At 31.4% G+C, this 12,072-nt stretch overlaps 1 protein-coding gene and 1 long non-coding RNA gene across 3 annotated transcripts; one reads left to right on the top strand and one right to left on the bottom strand.

Annotated features, from left to right (window-relative positions):
• Positions 1-488: 488 nt before the first annotated feature.
• On the bottom strand, positions 489-2,442 carry LOC130993605 (uncharacterized). Its single transcript, XM_057918540.1, has 2 exons — positions 2,274-2,442; positions 489-1,553 (listed from the first exon to the last, which is right to left on the bottom strand). Exon 2 carries the CDS (start codon positions 1,544-1,546, stop codon positions 506-508), a length of 1,041 nt encoding a protein of 346 aa, XP_057774523.1. The 5' UTR covers positions 1,547-1,553; positions 2,274-2,442; the 3' UTR covers positions 489-505.
• A 7,328-nt stretch (positions 2,443-9,770) lies between these two features.
• Positions 9,771-12,072, top strand: LOC130993604 (uncharacterized). Of its 2 annotated transcripts, XR_009091722.1 has the most exons (3): positions 9,844-10,508; positions 10,714-10,894; positions 11,843-12,072. It is a non-coding gene; the product is annotated as an uncharacterized LOC130993604 (long non-coding RNA). The 2 variants fall into 2 exon arrangements; XR_009091723.1 differs by having other exon boundaries at positions 9,771-10,894.

Raw genomic sequence — 12,072 nt, 5'->3', positions numbered from 1 at the left:
TTCCTACATCCAACATTTTGAGTGATGAGAAGAAATTCACTATTGTTATCGGTTTCAGTTTCAATGTGAAAACCGTTTAGTCGGATGTCTTTAAAACTAAGAAGGGTACGTTTTGATTGTGGATACAAAAGTGCATCATTGATAATTAATTCTGTACCCATAGGGAGTATTAGAGAAGCTCTTCCAGAGCCGACAATAAGGATATTGTCATTTGCAATTGTAGTGACGCTCCCCCTTTTTTCAGTAAGAGTTTGGAAATATTTTCTATCAGTAAGTATAGTATGTGTTGTGGCACTATCCACTAGACACAATGTACTTTCATTCTCCATGAGTTGCAAGTTTGTGTTTGACATTCTAAAATCAAAGAAGTAAAATATAAATCAAGAAAATAGTAAATAAATATAGCAAATATGTCACAAAAATAAACTAAATTACTAACAGTTTGCAAATAAAACATGAACCAAAAATAAAATCCTAAAATGTCTGAATAGTTCAACAAATCAAATTACTTTTGATCTCCATAATCTTCAAGATCAAGTTGCATTAAATCATCATCATCGGCATTAAACTCCAAATTTGCTTCAGGCAAACTGGCATGATGTATTTCACTTCGAATTTTCTTGCCTTTCTTGTTCTTTTGCAACATTTGATATGCTTCAACGAGGTGCTTGGCGGTGCGACATGTACGACTCCAATGACCATCGCACCCACACCTGTAACAAGTTTGTTGTATTTCTGGAGTTTGCTGAGATGTACTTGCTTCTTGTGGATGCGATGTCTTATGAGATCCTTTTCCATGACTTTGGAATCTAGCAATATGATTGTATCCACGACTTCGACCTCTACCTCGACCTCGACCTCCTCTATGGGACCAACCTCGTCCACCACGTTGGGACCAATTTGCTTTTCCTCGGCCTCTCCCTCGACCACCTGTATAAGTGGTAGCATGTGCTTCAGGCACTGCTTGTGAACCAACTGGTCTTGCATTGTGGTTTCTCATCAAAAGCTGATTATGTTTCTCTGCTACAAGTAAAGCAGAAATGAGTTCAGAATGCCTAGTATAATTCTTGGCCCTGTACTGCTGCTGGAGTACAAGGTTACTGGCATGAAAAGTAGATAGAGTCTTCTCTATCAAATCAATCTCTGTAACTTCTTGCTTACAGAGTTTCAGCTGTGACACAATACGATGTAAGGTAGAATTGTACTCAATCACGGACTTGAAATCCTGAAAGCGTAAATTCAGCCAATCATATTGCGCCTGAGGGAGAATAATGGCCTTTTGTTGATCAAAGCGATCCTTCAGGGATTGCCATAGGACAGCAGGATCCTTTTCAGTAAGGTACTCATTTTTTAAGTCCTTATTCAGATGATGACGCAAGAAAATCAAAGCTTTCGCCTTCTGGGCGGAGCTACATGAAGAATCTGGAACTATAGCGTCGCTCAGATCACATGAGGCGAGGTATATTTCAACATCCAAAGCCCAAGTCAAATAGTTACCACCATCAAGAGCAAGCTCGGTGAATTCTCTTTTGTTGATATCAGACATATTCAAACTATAACAAATAATGAAAATAACAAACTATAAATAAACAATTATACACAATTATTTTTCAACCAATTCATTTAATAAATAACAAACAATAAATATTATAGTTGGGAGACGATCCTTAAGACGTAATAATATCTATCCCGTAGGGAGAAGATCCTTAAGAAATTAATACGTCTATCCCAACACATTAAATTAAATATATATATATTTAACAATTAACAATTAAAAAACGAATTCCAACATTCAATTTACTATCAGAAGTCAATCCATTAATTAAGAGACTATCCAATCTGACTATTATAAGGAACTGAAGTTGATAATTGATTGCGAGTAAAAATAAAGTTTCTGCAATTTAAAAAGCACATTACACATAGAAATCTATTCATTTCATTTTTTTTTATTTCTAATTCCCAAACGTATCAGAAGAAAGGTTTGATGAAAACGTAGGGTAATTGATTAACTTCAGAAACTCCATTCACTATGTTTTTTAATCGAAGCAGCACACATATTTTTAATCCCAGATCAAACTTCTTGCGTGGATTCGTGGTAATACTTCTGCTCACAAGGTTTGAACAATAAAAAAAAAAATCCACGAATAAAGCGCACTCATTCCGAATTTTTTTTTTTTACCAAAACAATTACACACAATCAGATTAAAAGTCGAATTCTTCAAACTTTCGCATAAAGTCGAATTGTTGGTCCATAAACAAAAAAAATAAATTACCTTGCAAGAAAAACACGATTTTTTCTTATGGTCTATCTCCGTGTTCACTCAATTGGTTAGAGACTCGTGCTGATAACGTGTTGTAATATCTTCTTGAGCAAGCAATTCAAAAGTAAGAATGGAAGATTCAGGGAGAGAAGAGAAGGAGAGAAAGAAGAGAGAAACAGATTCTGTATTCTTATAAAAACTGTATATTACCGTTCCATCATATATATATATATATATATATATATATATATATATGAAGGGAGAGGTTCAAATAAGAACCACTAAATAAAATTAGAACGGAGAACCATTTTAAGCCATTCGATCATCAAGATCTACGGTGGATGCATCATCTTGGTGAATGAATGCAGATCCTGGGTTCGAATCCTGAAGGGAACAAAAATTTTATTATTTTCGGATGCATTAAATTTAATAGCGAATGCATTAATTTATATAGCAGATGCATTGATTTTAATGGTTCTTATGTTCTCACGATAAGTGTGGTTCTCATTATAACTGCACCCTATGTATGAATAAGTAATGTACAATAAATAATAAATAATATTATTTACAATAAAATTAACATATTCATATTATTATTCGAATAAACTACTACAGATTTGAATAATTGATTATTATTTTCTTCTTTTATAAGTTTATTAGTAAAAAGTAATTTAATTGAATTAATACATGATTCGAATACATAGGATGCATTATTCGAAATTATATTGTATATATTTTGAATAACTAGTTTATTATTAATGAATAAATTAATCATATTAGGTAAAAGCTTTGAATAAATGACAAATCAACATATTATTCGAATAAACTTCCAGAATATTTTGAATAATTCATTATAAATTTCTTATTCATAATTTTATTTGTAAAATGTAATTGAATATAATGAATACATGATTTGAATATGTAGGTTGCATTATTTGAATACATATTGTTTAAATTTCGAATAACTAGTTTTATTTAGATGTTCGTAATTTTTATTTGCTTGTTCGAAATGTTTTATGTAATAGATATTTTATGTCAATAAGAAAATTTTGAATATTTTATTTAAATATTCGTAAATTTTATACGCTTGTTTGAAAATATTTATATTAAATATTTTACAATTCTCAATCACATATCAATAATCAGATATCGATAACCAAAATTTTCACTTCAATATTCATAAAAACTTCATGTTAATTTGTTTATGCTTATTTGTAAGCAAGAAAAATTCGAATAACTTATTTAAATGTTTAGATGTTCAATAATCTTATTTTTTTACTAGAATATTAATAATTTTATGAAGCTTATGCGGAAAGCGTGATGTTAATCATTTTTTTATAAGTCATATTATAATCCACTATTCATATTATTAAACGAATATGTAACTTTAAGATGTTGAATAACAATGCAACTTTTTTCAACAAACATAAATGACATACAAATCCAACACTTCATTTTAATTATATTGAGCCGTATTTTTGTATGACATTCCGTGTTATTCTGGTAGCATTGATATCCAGTACCCGCACACATAAGAAACCTAGAATGTATGCAACGGCAGATAAAATGAGCATTTACTATCTAACATCAACCACAAAAAATAGCTGTCTTCAAGGAGAGATCCAGTCATTTCTCCCACACCTTAAAAAGGTCAAATACTTTGTGCGAGTATTACTGCACAAGTTCTCAACTGCATCTTTCAAATCCAATAGCTCAAAACATATTTTTCTGATCCCCGGAATCAATTTAGGCTGCAAATTGTTACTAAAAAAAATGGGAAAGAATAAGTATTCACATCACTCTAAAAAAGACTCGCAAGACCATGAGCATAACCACAAGCAATATTACAAGAAAATTAAGTACTAGCATTTGGTAGCAAACATAACAAATTTTGTAGTGTTTCTAGTTTGAATGGATAATTTTCGTGACAAAATTCTAAACATAGTGCATCCAAATGAAATCCATCCACCCCCATACCAGAGAGCAAGAGGAAAAAAAATACATTCCCAACTACAAATTGATGAGGAAACATGAAGATTTATAACATCATCATTTCTAACACAATCCTTTCGAAAATTTTCAAGTGGAAACATGCAACACCAACAAAAAAAAAAACAGTCAACGCGAGAAATTGGACTGAGGCGTGACGCTTTCCATGGAGGGGAAATCATCTTCTTCTTCGCTGCTTTCTACCATTTTCATCCTCTATTTCCATGGTACTATTTCCCACAGAGCAACCAAAAAATTTCGAACTAACCTTCTTCGATTTGACGGAATCGGAAGTCGAGTTTGGTTTCCTTTTCGAACAGACCTCGTTCGATTTGCTGGAATAGAAAGGTGAAATATGTTCGGTGGTCTTCAATTTGCAGAAAATATGGGTAGCTTTAGCCCCTTTTTTTTCGAATGACCTGAGGAAGAAGGAGTTAGAGCGTGAATTTTGGGATGTGGAAAATCTTCCAGATTTACATCATCCTGTAAATTCCTAAATAACCCCCAACATATGTAAAATCTCGGCTGTAATTAATTAGATCCGTTTTTTTTTTTTTTTTTTGCTGAAAATCACAAGCCGTCAGATTTGAGAGATCGAATGGTAGATATCAATTCTCTATTCTCTATTAATCACTTATTCTTCATGGATCCCTCCCCTATATATATATATATATATATATATATATATATATATGTATGATACGGTTATAGTGAGAACCACACTTATCGTGAGAACATAAGAACCATTAAAATCAATGCATCTACTATATAAATTAATGCATTCGCTATTAAATTTAATGCATCCGAAAATAATAATTTTTTTGCTCCCTTCAGGATTCGAACCCAGGATCTGCATTCATCCACCAAGATGATGCATCCACCGTAGATCTTGATGATCGAATGGTTTAAAATGGTTCTCTGTTCTAATTTTATTTAGTGGTTCTTATTTGAACCTCTCCCTATATATATATCGTTGTTTTAATGTATTCTATGTATTCAAATAAATGAGTTTATTATACAACGGGGGAATTTTAAGTTTAATTTTGTAGGATTACGAGTCTACGACTATCCCCTCCTATGTGAGAAAGGAAAAAGACAACATCGAATGATATATAGGGAGAGGTTCAGGAAAGAACCATAGATAAAAAAAGAGCGGAGAATCATTTTCAGCCATTCGATCATCAAGATCTACGGTGGATGCATCATCTTGTTGGATGAATGCAGATTCTGGGTTCGAATCTTGAAGGGAGCAATTTTTTTAATTTTTTTGAGTGCATTAATTTTAACAGCGAATGCATTAATTTTTACAGTAAATGCATTAGATTTGATGGTTCTCACGTTCTCACAAATAATGTAGTTCTCTCTAGAACCACACCCTATATATATATATATAGGGTATATATATATATATATATATATATATATATATATATATATATATATATATATATATAGGGTTAGGTTAGTGAAAATGCTATTTTCCATGAGAAATATATATAGTGTTGTATAAATTGTTTGTAATAACTTAATAACGGTATTCAATTAATTGATAATAGTTCTCCGTCTTTATTTTCAACTCTTCTATCAAGATTTACGGTAGATGTATCATTTTGATGGATGAATGCAGCACCTAAGTTCGAATCCTGAATGAAACAAAAATTTTATTTTTCGAGTGTAGTAAATTTAGCTGCTGATGCATTAATTTTTACAGCAAATGCAGTAATTTTAATGGCTCGCATTATTACGAAAATTGTAGTTCTCACTAGAACCAATTCATGTGATGCATTCATCCATCAAGATGATGCATTCACTGTTGATATCGGTGATTGAAGGGCTAAAAATAGTTATTCGTTCTTATTTTATTTAGTGATTTTTACTTAAATGACTCCCTATATATGTGTGTAAGTGTGTGTGTGTGTGTGTGTATTTGTGAATGGTTCCAATGAGAATGGTCATATATGTATATATATATATATATATATAGGGGGCCGCTCCAATGAGACCCTCTAACTTTAGTGAGATCTAGGTAGTGGTGCCAAGGGCCAACCGGAACCGGCGGTTCGACCCTGAACCGGCCCGGTGGTCAACGGTTCTGGCCCGGACCGTTGACCACCGGGCCGATTCAGGGCCGAACCGCCAAACATTAAGGGCCGATTTAGGTTCACATATATTCGACCCTGAATCGCCGGTTCCAGCCGAATTTTTATTTTTTTTTTAAATCAAATTCATATCCTACATTTTTCAATGTGGGATTCAACTTAACTTATAAATATATAACTTATATTCATGTAATATATAACTTATAATTTATAAATATATAACTTATAACTTATAAGGTCTAGGGATCAAACCTCATTGCTCCCCCTCACCCAAATGTCAAAAAAAAAAACTTATAAATATATAACTTATATAATAACTTATAAATATATGTTGTATTTTTAAAATTTTGCGTATATATATACTTAACTTTAATAATTTTGAAATTACTCAACTTAAAAATCTTAAATAATATAATAACCTACAAATTTTGAAATTTGAATAATTTTTGAAAATTTTGAATAATTTTAATAATATAATACTTAACTTTAATAATTTTGAAATTTTTCAACACTTGTAAAGTAAAAATTTTTGAAATTTCATGACAAATTATTTAATTTCATAAAAAAGAATACAAAAAAAATTAAAAAAAAGGAAAAGCCCGTGAACCGCCGGTTCAGGGTCAGAAAATCGGCCCTTCAAATTTTAGGCGGGCCGGTTCAGGTTCATGAAATTTTTGAACCTGAACCGCCGGTCCGGGCCCGGAACCGGCGGTTCCTGAACCGGTGGCAACCCTAGATCTAGGGCACAATCTAGTGCATTTATTTCATCAATCCGATGGCTGATATTGGATTTGGAGGGTGATTTTTTTTCGCAGGGTTCGAATCCTGGAGGGAGCAGAATATTTTAAATTTTATTATTCATCAGTATATACTGTATTGTTCATCAGTATATAATGCCTTGTTCATCATTATATATGTCTTATTCATTATTAATTTTTTAAATTTTATTTTTTATCAGTATATACACCTTGTTCGTTAGATATACGTCTTGTTCATTAGTATTATATGTCTTATTCATTGTCCTCATGTTACACGAAAAATAGGGGGTCTCATATCATTGGAGCGTGCCCCTATATATATATATAGAGAGAGAGAGATAGAGAAATATTATGCTACATACCTTATGTGAGCACCACTCACGTTTAACCCATGTTAGTGTTGTCTTTTTTATTTTAAGAATTTATTTTTATTCTAATTCATCATATATTGTTATTGAGATCATTAATTTTATAAATCGCATACAAATCAAGGTTTGATTTGTTCATATTCCCTTTAACTTTAAACTATTAATAAAAAAAACAAATCGGACTTGATTTTTATGCGATTTGTAAAATTAATGATCTCAATAACAATATATGATGTATTAGAATAAAAATAAATGCCCAAAATAAAAAAGACAATGCTAATGAGAATTAAACGTGAGTGGTGCTCATATAAAGTATGTAGCATAACATTTCTCTCTCTCTCTCTCTCTCTCTCTCTCTCTTATATATATATATATATATATATATATATATATATATATATATAGAGAGAGAGAGAGAGAGAAAAGTTAAACAGATAATGCTAAATATTTAGAGAATAGAGAATTCGTGAAATAAAAATGAACAGATCTACAATTTTTACGAACTAATCAATGTATCGCATGAACAGCAATTTGCTCCGGGTTCGAATCCTGCTGGTGGCGAGTTTTTCTTTTTTTTTTACTAAATACGTCTGTTCGTTAGTTATGTTGATCTGTTCGTAAAATGTATAGACTTGATCAAAATGAAATATATAATAATTCTCTGTTTAACTTGACCCTATATATATATATATATATATATATAGGGATGAGTTATACTAAGAATGCTATCTTTCGTGAGAAATGAGAATGATTGAATAAGCCAGTATATAGTGTTGCATAAGCTGCTTGTAATGACTGCATAACATTTTTACATGGGTTTGAATCATGGAGAGAGCGAAAATTATATCTAATTAATTGAATTTCGTTATTCAGTCATTACAAGTAGCTTATTCAACATTATATACTATATACTGGCTTATTCAATCATTCTCATTTCTCACGAAAGATAGCATTCTTAGTATAACTTTTTCCTATATATATATATATATATATATATATATATATATATATATATATATAGGGAGAGTTTCAGGAAAGAACCATAAATAAAAAAAGAACGGAGAATCATTTTCAGCCATTCGATCATCAAGATCTACGGTGGATACATCATCTTGTTGGATGAATGCAGATCCTGGGTTCGAATCCTGAATGGAGCAATTTTTTTTATTTTTTTGAGTGCATTAATTTTAACAGCGAATGCATTAATTTTTACAGTGAATGCATTAGATTTGATGGTTCTCCCGTTCTCACAAATAATGTAGTTCTCTCTAGAACCACACCCTATATATATATATATATATATATATATATATATATATATATATATATAGGAAAACTCTCAAGTACGGTTCTAAGGGAAGGAATTAATCCACCTTTTCCGACCGGGGAGAACAGGCCATTCACCAGGGCGATTCTGAAATTACGGAGGCTTGGTTTGATCAAGCTGCTGAGTATTGGAAACAGGCTATAGCACTTACTCCTGGTAATTATATTGAAGCACATAATTGGTTGAAGATCACAGGGCGTTTCGAATAAAAAATAAAAAAACAATAAAATTCAAAGAAGGCGCCTTTTATTTATATTTATTTTATAATATTTAATTATTATTTGTTATAATAAAAATGAATTTATAATATATATTTATATATATATCCAGTGAGAACTCATCTTTTTGTGAAAACGAAAAATCATGAACAAATACATAAAATACATGAACAACGATCTTCATGGTGAACCATGAAACAAGTACATAAAATACATGAACAAAAACACATGAACAACGATCTTCATGTCTTACTGTTGAACAACCGTTGGATCTGCCCAAATCAACAGCTGTGATTGGTTCTTCGTTCTCACAAAAAGATGTGGTTCTCACATCCTCCCTATATATATATATATATATATATATATATATATATATATATATATAGGGTGTGGTTCTAGAGAGAACTACATTATTTGTGAGAACGGGAGAACCATCAAATCTAATGCATTCACTGTAAAAATTAATGCATTCGCTGTTAAAATTAATGCACTCAAAAAAATAAAAAAAATTGCTCCCTTCAGGATTCGAACCCAGGATCTGCATTCATCCAACAAGATGATGTATCCACCGTAGATCTTGATGATCGAATGGCTGAAAATGGTTCTCCGTTCTTTTTTTATTTATGGTTCTTTCCTGAACCTCTCCCTATATATATATATATATATATATATATATTGTGAGTATGAGAATTGATATGAATAAGTCAATATATAGTATATTAATATTGAATAAACTGCTGGTAATGCATGAATCTATATATATATAAAAGCTTAGCCCTAACATGTTAAGAGCCTTTTCCCGCCAATAGCGTCATCTTTTTTATCCAATGTGTAAGTATGTGTCATCAGCAAAATCAACAAAATCTGTATTATCCAGCAGATTATTACCACCAACCTCCCCTTCACCTCTTCATCCAAAACTTCTCACATTAATAACTGAGATTTGTTCTTGGAGAACAAGTATGCTTAGCCAACACGTTTTGCCCTTAGAGATTCACAATCAAATGACATCTCACATAAATCATGGCTGCTCTTTTAATTGGAGCATCCGAAAATTACCAGCAAGCACCACCACCGAAAACCACAGCGAGAACACAAGAAGAAGAAGAGATAAGAAAAAGAAAATATTAGAATGCCACTGCCAATACTACTATTACTGCTACCACCATCATCGAAACCCATTCGATTTTTTTTTTTTTAGTTCCGATCTACTTTTTATAATAAGATATATATCCAATATCTTACAACTATAGGATTACTTATTGCATTAGAATACTTCTTTCGTACGCCAATATAGCAAAACATCGTCTGCAACTTCATGGTTTCCGTATAATTTTCATGAAGTCGAGATCAGGTGAAAATTCATGTGAGGGGCAGGAGCACATCTCACGATTTTGGGTTACAATTTTCTAGAGAGTAGCAATATTGAGTGACCATATACTGATAATCATGTTTGTGTTTGTCAGTTTGAGGAAGACAATTGCAAAGGTCAGGGATCTTTTTTAAGTTTTTTTCTTTAAACCTTCATGTTTCAATTTGTTTTGTGTTGTCGGACGAATTGAGGAGCAGAGAAGAGATTAATCACATATATCTATCATATTCTTATATATCAGTCTTTCTAATGTTCCAACCTTCGCCTTTAATTATATATTGCTTTCACATTAATTTCAACCATGGTGAGTGTCTTCAGCAGTGATCTGGTTGGATTTCGTTGTTCTCCTCCCTCGCCGCTGCCCTCCGATCAGCAATCTCTTGCCTGGTCTACACCAGCGCCGTGGTTTTCCGCCGCTCAGAGCCTCCGGTCCGCCGTGCTTCACCGGCCGCTCTTAGTCTTTCTTCGGTAGCCGCCTCCCCTCTTCGAAGGCCCGTTTGAGGTTAGTTTTGATTCTCGCTTCGTCTGTTAATGATAGTTTACTGCCTATGGTGTGCATGGTTTCGTATAATTTTCATGGTTTTTGGTGATCAAACTCGAATATTTGTCGAGAGATTGCATTTGAATGTGCCATCACATTGCAAATTTAGCATTGTTTTTTCATTTACTTTGTTTGTTCCCATTACATATTTTATTTTTGGGCTGGTCTTGCATACACCCGGTCGCATAGTATGCGATCGGTTTTCACTTACGCAATATTGGTTAAATCATGAATTAACAAACATTTATTTATAGATAAATTTAAATGGAGAACCTGTGCCCACGTTGCAATATATACTAAACATTGACCACTTTGTATTAAAATATGTATAATAATCAAGATATTTGAGTAATTAATGACATTATATAATAATCAAGATATGATGTGTTGTGTATGTACACAAATAATAAATACGTACAATTTAAAGTAAAAAAAATAGAAAACTTATCTTTTTTATATATTTTCTTATATTTTTTTATGTATTAATAAATAGTTATATTTCAACTTAAGTCATAAATATTTTACAAAAATTAAAATTTAAAATTTAAAATTTAAAATTTATGGGCTGATAATTGAAAAAACAATAGGTTTTAGTGGGTTTATACTATTTTATGCCCAATTATATTCTTTGAGGGAGCAATATATTGTATATAATTATAGATGAATATTTGTTGTATATATTTGCTTATTGTATAGTACATATTGTATAATTATAGTGGGCTTATCATTATTGTTGTTATCATTTTAGACAAAATTTATTGTTTTATATTATTTATTGCTTACTGCTTATTATGTATTGGATATCAATTTTTTTGTTTGTGCATTAATTTTTAGTTATAAGGTTTCATTTTCAAAGTTAAAAATAAATCAATGCGCCAATTTTAAATTTTTATAATTTAATCCAATTAGCGTTTGCACTCCGTACAACGTACGGGTACCAAATTAGAGAGCGGTGAATCGAGAAGATGAAGCGGCGCACACTGATTGAGGAACAAAATTAGGGCTTCCTAATCTGTACTGCATTTTATGTTATTTTCTTATCATCCTTTTTTAAGTTTACATATTTTTAATTACTTTTATCTTCTTCTCTTTTTTTTTTCTTTTTTCTTCTTTTTTGAGGTAATTACTTTTATCTATTA

This window comes from Salvia miltiorrhiza, chromosome 7 (assembly GCF_028751815.1).
Source record: "Salvia miltiorrhiza cultivar Shanhuang (shh) chromosome 7, IMPLAD_Smil_shh, whole genome shotgun sequence".
Classification (NCBI taxonomy): Eukaryota; Viridiplantae; Streptophyta; class Magnoliopsida; order Lamiales; family Lamiaceae; genus Salvia; species Salvia miltiorrhiza.
The sequence above is the reverse complement of the archived record's forward strand: the minus strand, read 5'-3'. Positions and strand labels throughout refer to the sequence as shown.

Excerpts from the sequence above, each read along its gene's own strand:
- LOC130993605 (XM_057918540.1), bottom strand. The coding sequence starts at position 1,546 with ATGTCTGATATCAACAAAAGAGAATTCACCGAGCTTGCTCTTGATGGT.